The sequence below is a fragment of the Calidris pugnax genome, unplaced genomic scaffold (assembly GCF_001431845.1).
Source record: "Calidris pugnax isolate Ruff unplaced genomic scaffold, ASM143184v1 scaffold39, whole genome shotgun sequence".
In the NCBI taxonomy this organism is placed as follows: domain Eukaryota; kingdom Metazoa; phylum Chordata; class Aves; order Charadriiformes; family Scolopacidae; genus Calidris; species Calidris pugnax.
Window position 1 is genome coordinate 8,813,770 of NW_015090828.1, and position 16,645 is coordinate 8,830,414.

Consider the following 16,645-nt stretch of genomic DNA (forward strand, 5'->3'; position numbering starts at 1 on the left):
CCTTTGATACACCACAGCCTTGAGAGTTGAGGGGTGTCTCAGGGCAGGGCACCCTCAAAGGAGGCCTCCCAAACAGCATGTGGAAGGCTACCTGCTCCTCGAATTGACCTCAAAGCTGGATGATTACCTGCACGTCATCCGTGTTGACAATGGCGCCTGTGATGTTGGAAAGCAGGCTGATGAATTCCTCCTCAAACTGCCTGACTTTGTCGGGGATCTCATTGATGATGATTTTGACCCGCTGGTCATCCCGCAGGATGTAAATCCCCACAATGGCTGTGTCGTTGTGGCCCACTAGGTCAGAGGCCATGATGTCCACCACAAAGTAGCCGGGGTTGTAGGCCGTGAAGAGGTCAAAAGTTCGCAAGATCCCATCAAGGGTTCCTGGGGGAAGGATGGTCATAAGGATGGTCATAGTGACCCTGGTCATGGGGACATCTCTGGCCATGGCCCTGTGCTCTCGGGGCATGCACTGTACACACCGATGCTGAAGATGTTGGCCACCTCCTCGGAGTCATTGGAGTGCTGCTTGATGTAGCGGATGCCCAAGATGTTGTACAGGACCAGGCTGTTATTGCCCACATCGGCATCCACCGCAACCACTCTGATCAGCTCCGATCCCACCTTGGCATCAGTGGCGACCCCTTTGAGAGAGAGATGGGACAGGGACCTGGAGTTGGGTTTGCTTTCACTGCCCCTTCATCCAGCTGGACCTTTCCTGAAGCATTTCTGGCTCCTGGTGGCCTCTCAACCCTTGGCACCCCTTACCTGCAGTGTACTCCGACTTGGTGAACTGGGGGGACTGGTCATTGATGTCATCCAGGAAGATCCGCACCTCCTGAAGGGTCAGGTCCTCAATGAGATCCCAGGCCTGGACTCTGTCTGCCTGCTGGCTCCAGGGAGGGGACCAGTTCCTCTGGCTGGATGCTTTGACTATGATGGAGAAGTATGGGTCCTTCTCCCGGTCCAGGTCTCGCAAGACCTGCAGCTTTCCCTCCCGGCTCAGCTGGAAGTTGCTCTCCTGATTCCCAGCTGGGCAAAAAGAAGGGGAACCTTTGGGTCAGCATTTCTGAAATGTCACCTCACCCGTTGACCAGGGCAGACAGGCAGTGAGGAGATGATGGGAGTGATGGAAAGCAAGGGATGTGGAGGGGGGGTACGTAGAGATGCCCATCCCTTCTCCACTCAGCACAAACCTGCTATGAAGTAGTAGACGATGGCGTTGGAGCCCTCATCTGCATCTACTGCCCCAGTGACGTTCCCCACCACGGTGCCTGGCCGCGAGTGCTCGGGGACGGAGAGCGCCTGGTACTGGGGACTGTCCCTCTGCCAGAGACCCCAGGAGAAGGGAGAGTTATGAGCATCAAGGTGGCTTCGAATAAAACTGGACAAATCCCATCATAGTGGCCACCATGGTGCATGCTCCATCACATATCCTCGATGGCAACCCCATCCCTGCATCCCCTGTGTCCCACCCCCTCCATGCCGGTGCCTTACGGGTGGCCTGAGGAAGACGGGCTCATTGTCATCAATGTCATCAAGTGCGATCTGGAGAGGTTGCATGGTCTCATAGGCTGGCTGGCCCTGGTCGCAGGCCACGATGATCAGCTGGGGAAAGAGGCAAAAGCGCCGTCCTGGGCAAAGCCACGTGGGCCAGGAGACATGGCTGAGGGGGGTGGTGGAGGATTTTTGAGGGATTTAACAGGGAATTGGGAGCTGGCCCACCAGGATGCAACTCCCTGATGGCACTTGATAACCACCCAGTTCCTACCAAAGTGTGACATCTTCACGACTGTGGCAACTGACCCCATCCCCACCACCTCGCTTGCATCCCACCAGCCCCGCAGCCTCGAGGACTGTCCCGGCCACCCCGTGGGTGTGTTGTCACCCGGCTCACATTGTACACTGCCTGCTTCTCCCGGTCCAGCCTCATGGCCGTCTGGATCAACCCGCTGACAGAGTCGATGGTGAAATACTCCCAGTCTTTGTTCCCCACCCCGGTTTTCAGCAGGTTGTAGAGCACCGCTCCGTTGAGGCCCTCGTCTTTGTCCGTGGCGTAGACCTCGTAGACGTTGGACCTCAGGGGGATCTCCTGCTTGCACATGTGCAGTCCCTCAGCCCCAGCATTGCACACAAGCCCCCTGCCCCTCCAAACCCCCCTTGTATCAGGGTTAGCAGGCTCACACTGCCCAAAACCCAACCAGGAGCTGGCAACATGGAGCCATAATTCCCTTTGGCTGGGTGGCTGCTTCACGTGCATGCCAAGGACTCGCTGAGCCAAGACCCGTTTCTCAGAAAGGAGAAACATCTTAAATGTCAGAGTTTCAGCCCTTGTTTATAAACAGCCTTGTCACACAGTGACTGGCCGTTTCCTTATTTTGCCCGTTGCTGTGGTTTCTGTTCCCCAAAGCTGTCCCAACATCCCGGTTCGCACGTATGGAGAGGGGCTGCTGTTGACCGTCCAGCCCCATGACCCAAACCTTCTTGCTGCACGTTAAATCACTTTCTTGTTCCATCTCCAGTGCAAATGGAGACTGGATGTTGCCACTGGTAGGCAAGAGTGCTCCCAGACATGGTCCCAGTGTGCCATGACCCCACTCCCTCTCGAGGGGTTTACCTCCTTGATGTGTAGGATGGTGCCATTGGGTGGGCGGATGAAGACGGGGCGGTTGTCATTGATGTCAATAACCTCCACGTGGAGCATGGTGGTCCCCCAGAGAGGGGGATGTCCCTTGTCTGTGGCCACCACTGTCAGGTTGAACCTCTCATAGGACTGCAAGCGCCGCCGGGACGTGATGAGCCCAGAGTCTTTATTGATCTTGAAAGCCTCTGAGGGTAGAAAAAAAACACATCTCTGGCTCAGGACACTTGGCACCAGATAAATTATGATTAGAAACCAGTATATCAGCTAAATCACACCAGTCACTGGGGGGAAATCCCTGTCAAGGGGTGACTGAGCCGGCTGCATGAGGCTAGGAGTGCAGGTCCTCTCAGGTTGCCTTCTCAGAGCTTCCTTGCCTTCTGCTGACTCCTTGCCACTGGGCAATGGCAAAGCCCCTGCTCCCTGGCCACCCCTGGCCAGGCCAGATACACCAGTGAGGACAGGGCCGTGGTGAGAGGGAGGTCAGAGGAGCCCATGGGTCTCAGGAAAATGAACTTTCTGCTATTTCCCTCTCCATTTATGCTGGCTTTTGCCTGGTTCCCATTGCTCCTCGGCACACACAGATATAGAAGATTTTGGGCACTATCCCTATCCACCAACAACCTCCCAGACCTTCTCAGCTTTCCTCTAAAGCCTGCAGTGAGTTTGCTCCAAGACACACATGTGTACGTAGAAAGTCCTGCTGGGGTGGGGGAGACAAGAGGATAAGCCAAGGCTGGACTGCAGGACGAAGGCAGGCAAAGCCTCCATCAGAGGGCTGGAGCACCTCTGCTGTGGGGACAGGCTGAGAGAGCTGGGGTTGTTCAGCCTGGAGAAGAGAAGGCTCTGGGGAGATCTTAGAGCAGCCTCCCAACAGCTGAAGGGGCTACAGGAGAGCTGGGGAGGGACTCTTTGTTAGGGTGTGTAGTGACAGGACAAGGGGTAATGGTTTTAAACTGAAAGAGGGGAGGTTTAGATGAGATATAAGAAAGAAATTCTTTTCTGTGAGGGCTGTGAGACACTGGAACAGGTTGCCCAGAGAAGCTGTGGCTGCCCCATCCCTGGAGGGGTTCAAGGCCAGGCTGGATGGGGCTTGGAGCAACCTGGTCTGGTGGGAGGTGTCCCTGCCCAGGGCAGGGGGGTTGGGGTTGGACCTTGATGATCTTTAAGGTTCCTTCCAACTCTAACTGTTCTATGGTTCTATAAAAGCCGTAACATGCCACATCACAAGAAACTGGGAACTGTGGAGCAATACCGAAAGCTCCACGCTTTCGGTATTGCTCCTGGGACTGCATGCATAACCTTGCTCCAAACCACCCAGGGGACACGGGCTTGGCCACTAGGTCTCCTCCAATTGCTCCTCATCATAACCCTCCATCCTGGGGAGGAGCTTCCCCACCACCAACACCCACCCGCTCCGGGGCCCTCGATGCTGTAGGTCACCACGCCGTTATCCCCTTCGTCCAGGTCGGTGGCAGTCATGGTGATCACCGATGTCCCCGCTGGCTCATTCTCGTAGACGCTGGTGCTGAACTGGCTCTTGCTGAACTGGGGCCTGAAGTCGTTAACGTCCAGGACTGTGATCAGCACCTTCGACAAAGCACAGCTGGCTGGGTGACCGTGAGGTGAGGCTGGGGACGACTGGGCAGCCCCCAGGGGCCATACCCCTGCTGTGACCTTCCTGCTATTCGTTTAGCTCCCCTAGCTGAATTCCTTCCTCCAACAATGGGGGGCCACCACGGCTGGGGCACCCATTCATGCCGAAGCACTTGCAGACAATAGCGTTGCCCTTCCCTGCCCTGTCCCCTCCTGCCAATGTGTTGTCCCAGTGATACAAAGCCCCCTGCACCATCCACCCCATGGGATCATCTGCACTTCTACCTAATTTCTCTCTGAAGAACCACCTTGTTGCTGGTGACCACCACAGGAGGGTTGGTGGGAGGAAAAGAGCCCTACCTGCACAGAGTTCTCCCGACGGTTACTGGACACGTCCCCAGGGTTGTCCCTGGCCACGGCTGTCAGTGTGTAGTGATCCTTCTTCTCCCGGTCCAGGGCTGACAGGATGTAGATGTCACCCTGCAGCACACAGAGACCTTCAGGTGGACCTCATCTGGCAGAGCTGGTACTCGAGAAGGGCAGAAGGTGAGGTGTGGGAGCAAGGCACAAGGTGGGACCATCTCAGCCTCCCCTCCCTTTCCTCCCTCTGTTCCAGCCTCAGTTGGCTCCTTACCGTGTTGGGATTGATCCCAAACTTGCCCTCTCCATCCCCCAGGCTGTACTGGATGAGAGCAAAATTCCCAGAATCCGCATCCGTGGCCTGGACCCTCAGGATGACCGTACCCAATGGCACGTCCTCAAAGACAGCTTTCTGCAAGCAAAGGGACTGGTTGTTTCATGGAATCATAGAAGGCTTTGGGTTGGAAGGGACCTTAAAGATCATCTTGTTCCAACCCCCTTGCCACGTGCTTTTTTTTTGCTAGCAGCAACCAAGGTCATGGGGTGACACCCAGGGGTGGGCACAGCTGGACTCAGGACAAGATGTTCACACAGAGTACATTGGTGGGTTGAGTATCTTCTCACAGGGAGGAGAAGGTGCCCATCCACACCAGACAGGCACTGCCCAGCCCCACATGGCCTTGAAGAGATGAGCCCAGCTCACCTGGTAGGAGGGTTGGCTGAAAACGGGGTTATTGTCATTGATGTCCACTATCTGGAGATACACAGGGATCTCAGCGGATCTGCGGGGAGACCCGTTGTCAGAAGCTCGGACGGTGAAGTTCAGCCACTGCACCTCCTCATAGTCCACCGTCCTGTTGGCCACGACCTTCCCTAGAGGATAGCAGACCCTGAAATGAGAAACTTGCCCCAGGCCACCGATCTGCCCCAAACCCCCACCTCCCCAGGCCACTGACCTGCTGACTGGTCTTCGAGGCAGGCATAGCCTTCTGGGGAGAGGTTCAGCAGCTCATAGGTGATCTGCCCATTGGCACCTTTGTCTGGGTCCACTGCTGAGATGGAGATGAGTGTCGTGCCCTGTGTGGCCCCCTCCAGGATCCTCTCGGTGAAGTAGGTGACCCCAAAGGGGCGGAAGCGGGGTGTGTTGTCATTGACGTCCAAGACGTTGACTGTCAGCTTGGCTGTGGTCATGGTGGAGACCACAGGGGAAGAGAAGAGGAAGAGAATAAGTGGGAAAGAGAAGGGAAGAAAGGATGGGAGAAAGGAAAATCATGAAGAGACAAGCATGAAACTCCAGGAAAGTCAACTGAACTGAGGTGTTTCATCAAGATAAATGTCAATATTCAGCAAAGCCACTATGCCCTGGGCTGGTTGTGGGACAGTCTCACCTACTTCAGACCTACTCCCGAGCTGTGTGTGCCTTCTCACACACAGGCCTGGATGTACCAGGAGCAGGCTGGCAAGATGTCATGGGGATGGTAATGAAGAAGCAGGTGTCTCCCATGGTACAGTTATGGGCACACAGCCTGGGGATGTTTGGGCTATTCACTAAAGGAGGGCTCAGAGGAGAACCTGAACCTGCTGGGAGCTGGTGGAGGACTGCTCCCGCTGGAAATGCTGTTGGTGAGGATGGAGAGGAAGGTGATGACTGCCCAAAAGCCTTGCTGGCAAAGGCTGTGGCCAGCCCTGGCCCCACGCTCCCTGGGTAGAGCCCACACTTACCGTTGGGCACGCTGACCGAGTGGTCGATGACTTCGCTGGCGTTGTCGTGGACAGAGATGGTGACCTCGTAGGTGGCCACCAGTTCCCGGTTGAGGGGAGTTTTGATCTTCACAGCTCCTGAGAACCCCAAAAAGATGGGGGTCACAGGCTGTGCCTGTGGCCCCCCCTACCAAGGACTCTCCACTGCACTTGCACTCCTGCCTCTCCCCAGAGGATAAATGGGGAAAGCACTCAATAGCTACAGGAGGAGACATCATCTCCCCCTCTCCTCTCTGTCTCCTGCCTTCCTGCCTGCTCCGCTCTGCCCAGATAACAGGGTGTCACGCTGCCTCAGCCGGGGTAAGGATTTGGGTTGTGAGGACAAGAGGGGTTTGGGAACACCTGCTGCTGCATCCCTGCACGACCCCATCCACCTTAGCTCAGCATCCTTTAAGAGCCTTGTCCCGTATCCTTTCCAAAAAAAAGGACATTTTTCTCTCCTGGATCAGATCTGTGCTTCCAAAACAGATGCAGGGAGCTCCTGGCCCACCTTCCTCCAGGGTAGATCCCACCACCTACCCTACATTCTCCCCCCATGCTCCCCCCCACAGTGAGGGTGCCCGCGTCCGGTCTGCCAAGGCTGAGCAGCCCCCGGCCCTCAGCGGGGCTGCCTGTGATGGAGATGGGTGAGATGATGGAGGGAGGTGACAGATGACGTGGAGAGAGAAACGAGCACAGACACAGAGACAAACCTGGCGGGCTGAGAGCCGGAAAGGAAAGAAAAGGGTTAGTTAAGTCGGTCGGCTGGGGGAGAGAGGACAGGGCAGGGTGAGATGGGACAGCCAGAGGAGGAGAGCGGGGAGGCAAGAGGGGAGCATCATCTCCCTGCGCCTCAGACACCTACCTCCAGGCAGAGAAGAAGAAGAAGAAGAAGCAGAAGAGAGTAGAGGGGTCCACGCTGCCTGCGCAGCCCTTCCTGCTCTCCTACCTGTCCTAAAATCCACCGTGAACACTCCTTGCTGGTCGGGCACCAGCGCGTCTGTGTCATCACGGGCCACGATCTCCAGCAGGTAGTACTCCAGGCGAGGGTGGAGGTCCCGGTCGATGGCAGTCACCTCGGCCACCACGGTGCCGGGGGGAGCCGACTCAGGGATGCTGACTGTCTGGATGGGGTTGATGAACTCGGGCCGGCAGTCGTTGATGTCGTCGATGAAGAGGCTGACGGTGGCGGTGCCTGAGAGCGCTGGTGTCCCCTGGTCCACGGCCACCACCGTCAGCCGGTAGGCATCCCTCTCCTCCCGGTCGATGGTGATGTTGGCCACACGGATCACTCCCGTGGCAGCGTCGATCAGGAACCTGTCCTGGCCACCGCTCTCGATCCGGTAGTCCAGCTGCTGGTTGAGGCCGCTGTCAGCATCCGTGGCTGTCACCTGGAGGACGGAGAAGCCTGGAAAGGGGGGACATAGCCCTCTCGAGTGAGAGTTGGAGGGCAGCAGCAACAAGCCCCTGGTCCCAAGGCAAATACCATCAAGCAATGTGGGCGGGCCCAGTTCCCAAATTTTCCTTTCAACGCCATCCTTGACCAGCCCTGACTCTGAAGATCTGGATCTTCACAGTCCCAGGGGGACACCCAGCTCTCCCCATCACCCACTCCCACCTCCAGTCCCAACCTTCTCCTGACCTGGGGGGCTGTTCTCTTGCAGTCGTGCCGTGATGGAAGCTGGCTGGAAGACGGGCCGGTTGTCATTGTCATCCAGGACGGTCACCACCAGGCTGGCAGTGCTGTTCAGCCCTCCCACATCAGAAGCCACCAGAGTGAACTCCAGAAGTGGGTCCGGCAAAGCCTCTCGGTCTATCACGCTGCCGGGTTTCACCGAAACGACACCTGGAGAAGGGGAAAAGCCCAGTAACAGACCTTACATCTACCTGGTGGCCCTGGGTTGGGGACGGTCACCTGCTGAGCCACCCCACCTGTCCTGTTATCCATAACAAAAAGGTCCAGGGATGCCTCCAGGAGCTGGTAGGTCACCACAGCATTGCTGCCCTGGTCATTGTCCAGAGCTAGGATGGGTCCGTTGAGCACTGTGACCAGAGTCCCTGGATGGGATGACAAGGATTAGGGAGGGTGGCAGCCCCCTGTGGAGGCCCCCTCCCCTCCCTTCCCACCCGGGTGATGCATGAGGGACGGCAATGAATGGATGGAGGAAGTGACAGAGAGGGGACTCGTGGTGCACGAGGCAGTGGGGGGACAGCTGCTGCAGCCTTGCAGACCGACTTGCGAGGCCCAGGTGAGGTGGTGGGACGTCCAGCTAAAAACAAACAGACAGACACATCCATCAGATGGGTGACACCAGCACCCTGCCACTGAGGGCATCACCTGGAGGCATCCAAACCCTTGGCCTGGGATGTCCCATGAAGGCAGGACAGAGAAGTACCTGAGGTCTTGGAGCAGGGAGCAATTTAAGTGGCAGGAAGGCAAAAATTTCCCAGCTCTTAGACTGGGAAACATCTACTTGAACAGGCTGGACTCTTTTATCTCTAATGCCCGGAGAAACGCGGCTCCAGGTACTGGTGATGGAGAGATGGCACTCCATCCCCTCCAGAGATGTTGAGCATGTTGGTGCTCTCAAGGCTGCCCCCCAAGGCTCTGCTCAGACCATGGGCACCTCTTGCTGTCTGCAGCTGAGCAATTCCCAAAAGAGGCTGATTTCTCACAGGGTTGTGCCAGACCTGTACCAGGAAGGGTTTCCACCAGAAGCATGGACCAAAGCTATGATCTCCTTGAGGCTGATCTCCTCAGGCGGTCAGCAGAAGTCTCTCATACTCAGCATCCCCGTCCCACTGACCTGCAGCCTTTCCCTGCTTAGCGTCGTGTCTCCTCCACAACAGCCAAGAGACACCTCCCCTTGCCTGGCCCCAAAGGGAGTCTCCAGGAGCCACTTAAGGGAGCAAAAAGAGACCTACCCGGGGGCGAGTTCTCCATCACCTCAGCCTGGTAGGAGCTCTGGGTGAAGAGGGGGCGGTTGTCGTTCTCATCCGCTATGGAGATGACCAGAAGGTCAAAATCCTAAAAGAAGACGGGGACAAGAGGGCGATGATGGCAACATCCTTTCCTTGAGCTCATCTCCTGCGTCTCCCACCTCTAGCTTGGTGGTGGTCAAAGCTGGAGCCCTATGCAACCCCGATGCTGTGCTTCCTGGACCATCCTAGTGGGTCTACAGACCCTCACCCTTCCCAGGTGAAGGATGGTTGGATATCCCTTCCCAACCTGCACCTTGAAGGCTGATGCATGGGACATCTTGGCAGAGCCAGAGGATGCTCCTCTGTCATTGTGGTTGCCCAGCTCTCCAGCCTAACTTTGTCCCACCAACTTCTGTTGCATGGAGTCAACATGTGATGTTGGACTTGCCCTAAATCCTACTAGTCCTGTTCTCTGCTGGCCAGAGGGTTACAGCCTGCTCCTTGTGACCCCCAGATGCTTTGAGGGGGTGAGGCTGCTATTGGAAACGCTGTGGGCAAACACATCATCTGGTTTTGGCCACAGCAGGAACCTCTTCTCTCCCCAACTCCCTGCCACCTGCATTGCTGGAGGCCCTGGCAGTGTCCATAATTACCCGCCTGGCATTGCGTATGTTCTCAGGGTTGTCCTTCACCGTGATGGTCAGCCTGTACTCTGCCACCCTCTCCCTGTCCAGGGGGCGGTTTACATAGACGACGCCGCTCTACCAAGAAAAAAAAGGGAGGAAATAGGTACAAGGGACATGAGGAGAGCTTCTCCCGGGTCATCTCCTGCCAGGGCAAGGATGCCAGATGGCACCCGTGGGTGCCCCGAGAAGGCAGGGCTTGCAGGGCCAGGGGTGCCCACCCTCCGTATCCCGGCATCCCACCCCCCTGGGGGCATACGGTGCTGTTGATGTAGAAGGCATTCTCCGTGTTGCCCGCCGTTATGTCGAAGGTCAGGAGCGCGTTCGGCCCCTGGTCCGCGTCCCGGGCAAGGATGTGGGTGACAAAACTGGAGACGGGGGCGTTCTCGCTGAGGGTGAGGTTCATGGGGAGGTTGAGCAGAACGGGGTCATTGTCGTTGATGTCCAGCACGCGGATGCCCACCAGCATCTGCCAAGAAGAGAAGCGGCACATGGCACCTATTTCCATCCCTCCCACCCTTCTTATGTCCCCCACCCCCGGGGCAAGAGGTGGGCTTCCCCACTCAGCCCACTATGGTCTGGCAGAAGAAAGCCTCAGGGACAAGGAGAAGGAGGAATATTGGAGGAGAGTGACAGTAGAGACCAGGAGGAAGGAGCTGGGGATGGGGGATGGCACCTCGCAGCCTCCCATGTTGCCCCAGGGGACTCACTGTGGAGCTGAGGGGGGGCACCCCCCGGTCCCGGGCGGCGATGGTGAGGTTGTAGAAGGGGATGTTCTCGCGGTCCAGCTCAGCATCCTTCCTCACCCGCAGCTCCCCTTCCACCGGGGAGATCACAAACTCCCCTGCCAGAGACAACAGGGCCCTGCCTTGCACCGTGCTCCTGTGAAGGTGGTGGAGCACTGGAACAGGTTGCCCAGGGAGGTGGTTGAGGCCCCTTCCCTGGAGATATTCAAGGAGAGGCTCGACGAGGCCCTGGGCAACCTGGTCTAGTTGGGGGTGTCCCTGCTGACTGCGGGGGGGTCGGGCCCAACTCCCCAGAGAATGACTTATTTTGGAGCTGGGGGGCAAGTGCTGGAGCAGCCCAGCTCCCCAGAGAACAACTTATTTTGGAGCTGGGGGGCAAGTGCTGGGGTGGGTTTGGTGACAAATCCATGCCACGTTACTGCAGGTATGGGAGGACTATGACTGCTGGAGCCTATCCCAGATGCCTCCCCAGGTACCAGCAGGAGGAGAGGATGGGTTGAATGGCCAAATAAAAGGTGCCTGCGCCTCTTGGCTGGGCCTTTTTGAAGATGCCAACAGTCCTCCAAGCCCTTGCCCCGTGATGGCCAGAGCAGGGTGGGCTACATAGAATCGTCTAGGTTGGAAGGGACCTTACAGATCATCTAGTCCAACCACCAACCTAACACAGATCAGGAGGGCTGAGGGGCTCAGGAAAAGCTTTGCATCACAGTCAGCTGGGAGATAGGATTGTCACCATGAGTTCACAAAGGGACAGCCCCATGTCCCCATGCCTAGGGATGCCCATAGCTCCTCTGCCACCTGCTCTGGGGTGCTGGTGGGGTTGCAACTACAGCTTTGCCATGGGTTGCAGAGCAACTCAGCCCCCAAACACCCTGCAAACCCCGCGGGGGTGAGGGGACGGAGCTGTGTGCTCACAGCTCTCAGTTTCTCCTTCTGCGGTCTGTTGTTTTCCCCATTGTCATTGTTTCGCCTTCATTGTTTTTAGCAGATTTGCCCCCTCCCTTGCACAAGCCCCCGGGCACCCCCTGCCTGGCCACGAACAGGTTAAGTTTCCTGTTGCTCAAAACAGGATTTCCTGGTGTCGAAAGGCTGAATTCGCAGAAGCGCTGGGAGGGAGGATGGCTTTTCTGCAATACTTCCGCCCGCCCGCCCTCCAGCCAGGTTCCTCCATGGGGCAGCCAGAAGGAGAAGTGATGCCCCCAGGTCCCCACGCTCACCGAGGGGGTCCCCGGCGATGATGCTGTACTCCACTTGCCCACCGGGTCCCGAGTCGCCGTCGTGGGCCAGGAAGGTCCAGACCCGTGGGCCAGGTTGCCCTTCTGTCACATCAAAGGGGCCCTCGTAGGGCCGTGGGAAGGTGGGACAGTTGTCATTGATGTCGTTGAGGTTCACCAGCACCTGTGGTCATGGCGAGATGGTGGAGGGCAGTGAGAGGAGAGGGATGGAAGGGGAGACCAGCCCACTGGTCATGAGCATGGGAAGCCATGGACGGATGACATTTCAAAACGCTTCCTATATCTCCTGTATTTCTGACTATGTTGGGTTCACCAAACATCCAGCTCGCAGTTCAGGGACTCAAACACTATGACACTATGAAACTCCAGCTGCATCTTTTTCAACATCAGCACATCATGATGGAGAAGTCAACACAGATGTTCTCCACATTCACATCTTGAAACCCAAGCTAGATAGACTAAAAAAACCACAGGTATGGGTTTGACCACCAAAGCCACGAGTTCAAAGAGACCCGGTCTCTGCAGCCAGCTGCACACTTGCTCACTCCTTTTCCTCCACCAAGGGCTTCATTCCTAATACTGAGTAAACTTTAAAAAAAGATGTGTGACTAGTGACTTAGCTGACTAGAAGTCAATCCTACAGATTCCGAAAGGGGAAAGCATCAACTATTTTAGGACAGAGTAGACCACGGGGTTGCTGGTGTAGCTGGGGATCCAATGAACTCGAGTTTTGTTTTTTGATTGAGTTACACTACACAGAAGATATTTATACAGCTCTATACCATGCAAAGAGGGTTATCCCCTTGCTAGGTTTCAGGGAACTTGCACAGTGGAGAAACCCTGCCTGAGGAGGAGAGTCTCCAGTGGCTAATAAAAGGTTGAGCTTTGGTGGTACGGGTGGTTATGAGAAAGCTACTGAAAATGAGGACCTTTCTGACCTCCTGGGTTAAAGGACAGCAAAATCCACCAGATGGACATTCATTACAGGATAAACCTAATCTTTACAAGAGTGTATCTGAGTCTCTGTTCCATTTCCTAGCAGTGGCAAAACCAAACACTAGCACGCCTTAATGGGATGATGGATTTCCCATCACTAGGGTTCTTAAATAATCACTAAACTAAAATCCTCCTAAAAGCTATGTTTTCGTAGCACAAACTCCCTGGGCCCTGAAGGGAGGGTGTTTCCTATCCCTTCTAGCTTCGGTACTTGTTTCTGAAGGGGTTTCCAAGTTCATGTCTCTGCTTGGGCCAAGAGCAGGGAAAGCTCTGCCTTTGCCTCCAGCACACCAACAGCTGCAACCTTCCCTGCCAGCAGTTACATCCCAGGTCTCCAAGTTTCCGCTGCAGTTTTCCTGGGCCAGGAAGGCATCTCCAGCAGTATCAGAGGCACAGACCTGAAGGCTTCCCATCTGGCCAAGCGCAGAGAACAGCACTGCCAGGCTTGTGGGGACAGATCTTATCCATGGAAATCTCCCACAGTGGTTTCCTGGTCCCTTTCAGTTTCTCTTTTTCTTGGCACACGAGAACTTATCTCCTTTTGGAGATCTACAAAACCCTTGGCTTGATGTCTGGGTGAGGCATCGGGTCCACCACAGGAAGCCAAGGTAAAAGATCTAACTGATCCCTTCCACCTGCAGACCTCAAAGTTAATCTGGGTATGGACAACATCTGCCATACAACCTGTCAAATTTTTGTTTTAGTCACAAAAATAATCAGTATTTTCAGCTCATGTGAAATGTTTGCTCTGGAGCTGCTAGCCTGCCCTCCCCACGCTTCGAGCAGTGCACTAAATTGAGGTCACCATGGTCCAGGAAAAATGGAAAAGCTATAGAGAAAAGCAACGACAACAACAAAAATTACTAACGGCTTTAAATAACCTCCATATAAGGAATCAAAAAGGAATTTGAAAAGCAGATAAATAATCTGAGAGGATAAAGATGAAGCAGGAATTAATGCTATAGCAATGCTTTGCTATCTACTGGCCCTTCAAGCTAGAAGCACCAAGGGGACATCTAAAAAAACTCATAATGCTCTTCTGGAACGCCTTCTGTTTATGTCTCTGCAGGACCAAATAACACACAAATGTCCCTTGCCCACATCCCTGTTTTGCAACTCCCATGAGGGAGTGGGGTGACAGCAACTGGGCAAACTGGCCGCAGCTGGGAAAAGCGACTGGTGACCACTGGGAAGGAGATGTGAAACTGCTCATGCGAGGGTGAACTCCTTAATCCCGAAGAAGCTGTGGTGTTGCAACCCACCCCACTGGCAGCTCCCTACCGTGGTGGTCGACGTCAGCCGGCGTGAGATGATGGGGCACTGGTCAGTGGCGGTGACAATCAAGGTGTAGCGCCCGTGGCTGATCTCGTAGTCCAGCTCCTTCACCGTGCGGATCTCTCCCTGTAAGGCAGGGGGAGAGCCACCAGGAGTGAAGAGGGTGGGATATGGACACGTCTGGGATGGGGCTGGTATCCTTACTGACCGTGGTGCTGTCTATGTGGAAGGTATCCAAGATGTTGCCTTCGGTGATGGCGTATGCGACTGTGCCGTTGGGTCCCTCGTCCCTGTCCAGGGCCTGCACGGTGACAAGGGTGGCGTTGAGCGTGTCGGGACCTTCGTCGAGGGTCACCTCATACAGCTGTTGCTGGAAGGCAGGAGCGTTGTCGTTCTCATCCAGGATGGTGACGTACACTGTGGTGGTGGCCTGTGGGACACGGGGACATTGTGTTAAGCGCTGTAGAGGGGTCAGCTCCACAAGCTGGCTGGGGAAGGCTGGCAAGGTCAATGACCAACGTGGACTCAACCCTGCCAAGAGAAACAAACGTGAGGCAGGGCTCAAAATGAAATGAGCTGTGGCTGCAGATGTAGCTCCAGGTGAATGCTGGGCACAGAGATTAAATCACACCTTCAATCCTTCTCCTTTTCACCTAGTTTTTACCATTGTTGATGGAGCAGTCCATGGCAGAGAGAAAGCCAGAGGCTGAACCCCATCGTGCTTCACTGTTCCTGGAGGAGGCACGTGTGAGTCCTCACCTTGACGTTGGGGCCACCTTGGTTGTAGTCACTGAGGGGAGCAGTGAGGTAGGATGAAAAACACCTGAAGATGCTGCTGCCACAGCTGTGGTGAGGAACAAAAATGAGCATCCTGGCCTGACCACCTATGGGTCCCATCATCTACCCGCTGACCTCAATTTCACTGCTGGTCAGGCTCAGCCTGTCCTGACCTTCTTCCAGCTGTGTCTGGCCCTGCAGAGCTACTTGGATGTCCTTACTGAAGGCTTGCTGCTGCCACAGCTGTGGTGAGGAACAAAAATGAGCATCCTGGCCTGACCACCCATGGTCCCATCATCTACCTGCTGACCTCAATTTCACTGCCGGTCAGGCTCAGCCTGTCCTGACCTTCTTCCAGCTGTGTCTGGCCCTGCAGAGCTACTTGGATGTCCTTACTGAAGGCTGTCTTCTGGGTCTGTCACCATGGGGGCACACCTGGGGGGACGGGGAGGTGACAAGAGCGTGCCACCCTGCCTAAAGGACTCAGCTCAGAGATGGGGGGGTCATGGTCCCATCATCTACCTGCTGACCTCAATTTCACTGCCGGTCAGGCTCAGCCTGTCCTGACCTTCTTCCAGCTGTGTCTGGCCCTGCAGAGCTACTTGGATGTCCTTACTGAAGGCTGTCTTCTGGGTCTGTCACCATGGGGGCACACCTGGGGGGACGGGGAGGTGACAAGAGCGTGCCACCCTGCCTAAAGGACTCAGCTCAGAGATGGGGGGGTTCGGGACGATTAAATCATTTTCTTGGAGCTTCTGGACTTTGTGCCTACACCTTCCCCCAGCAACAAATTCCTTCCAGCGAGACAAGGGTTACCTGTTTGATGAGAGCATCACAGGCGTGTTTGTTGTGAAAAACCACAAAGCCGCACTGTAATTAGCTGCTTTTCTATTTCACTGCACGCCCCAAATTCATTTTGCAGGTTAGCAGCAAAGTGTCCTGCGGTTTGCAAACCTCCACGGTGTCTCCCGGGCTCTGCTTTCCAGGGAACCCCGTTTTTTAAAAAAATGAGGTGAAAAAAAAAAAAAAAAACCCAAAAATAAATCTCCTCAGCTGCAGCCGGAGGTTTTGTGGATGCTTTTTTGAATTCGAAGAGGAGCTCCAGGAGGAGTTTTGTGAGCCAGCCCACGGTGCCATCTCGCTGTTTGAGGTCAGAGTAAAAGCCTCCCCCTCTGTAAACGGGCTGTGGGAGGGGGATGCTTTGCCCCCCCCTTTTTTGAAAGCTCCTGTTTCTTCCCCAAGCTCTGAGTTACCCTCCCCTGTGCCTGCCTCCCCTTCATCCCAGGAGGGTTTCTACCCGCTCAATCATCGCAAAAGTGGGGGAAAAAAACCAATAATTCCAAGCAAAGTGGAATGAAGCAAGCTGGAGGCTGACCCCGAGGGGAAAGGATGGGGACCAGCACCACCATGTCCCCCAGCATGGGGAGCATCCTCCTCAGCTACTCCCTGTGCACCCCAAAAACGACATGCAGCTTGCTCTAAGCCACCCCCTAGGATGCTGTAGGGGAAAAAAACCAAACAACCCCTGGCTTCCCAAACAGGCGGAGGCTGAAATGTCAAATGTCACCCACCTCGGTGACACCAAGGGTGGCTGTTTGGGGTGCTGCCACTCTCCCCAACCCCCCCCCCACTGCCCCCACTCCCCTCGCACAGGGTGCGGAGCCCCTTGCTGTG

At 55.7% G+C, this 16,645-nt stretch overlaps 1 protein-coding gene across 4 annotated transcripts in view; it reads right to left on the reverse strand.

Annotated features, from left to right (window-relative positions):
* CDH23 (cadherin-related 23) overlaps positions 1 to 16,645 on the reverse strand; it is a 143,843-nt gene that overhangs the window by 4,254 nt on the left and 122,944 nt on the right. For 2 of the 4 annotated variants that reach the window (XM_014940541.1, XM_014940538.1), the window contains 23 exons: positions 14,403 to 14,624; positions 14,201 to 14,320; positions 11,906 to 12,086; positions 10,653 to 10,786; positions 10,202 to 10,411; positions 9,913 to 10,020; positions 9,263 to 9,365; positions 8,270 to 8,395; positions 7,980 to 8,183; positions 7,287 to 7,745; positions 6,320 to 6,436; positions 5,554 to 5,778; positions 5,301 to 5,470; positions 4,872 to 5,009; positions 4,598 to 4,717; positions 4,054 to 4,231; positions 2,618 to 2,829; positions 1,898 to 2,092; positions 1,498 to 1,608; positions 1,197 to 1,326; positions 769 to 1,032; positions 483 to 644; positions 128 to 384 (listed from right to left, as the gene is read on the reverse strand). In XM_014940541.1, the coding sequence (XP_014796027.1) occupies positions 128 to 384; positions 483 to 644; positions 769 to 1,032; positions 1,197 to 1,326; positions 1,498 to 1,608; positions 1,898 to 2,092; positions 2,618 to 2,829; positions 4,054 to 4,231; positions 4,598 to 4,717; positions 4,872 to 5,009; positions 5,301 to 5,470; positions 5,554 to 5,778; positions 6,320 to 6,436; positions 7,287 to 7,745; positions 7,980 to 8,183; positions 8,270 to 8,395; positions 9,263 to 9,365; positions 9,913 to 10,020; positions 10,202 to 10,411; positions 10,653 to 10,786; positions 11,906 to 12,086; positions 14,201 to 14,320; positions 14,403 to 14,624 (4,146 nt within the window). The remainder of the gene's footprint in view (positions 1 to 127; positions 385 to 482; positions 645 to 768; positions 1,033 to 1,196; positions 1,327 to 1,497; positions 1,609 to 1,897; positions 2,093 to 2,617; positions 2,830 to 4,053; positions 4,232 to 4,597; positions 4,718 to 4,871; positions 5,010 to 5,300; positions 5,471 to 5,553; positions 5,779 to 6,319; positions 6,437 to 7,286; positions 7,746 to 7,979; positions 8,184 to 8,269; positions 8,396 to 9,262; positions 9,366 to 9,912; positions 10,021 to 10,201; positions 10,412 to 10,652; positions 10,787 to 11,905; positions 12,087 to 14,200; positions 14,321 to 14,402; positions 14,625 to 16,645) is intronic. The other 2 variants (XM_014940539.1, XM_014940540.1) reach the window with 2 other exon arrangements.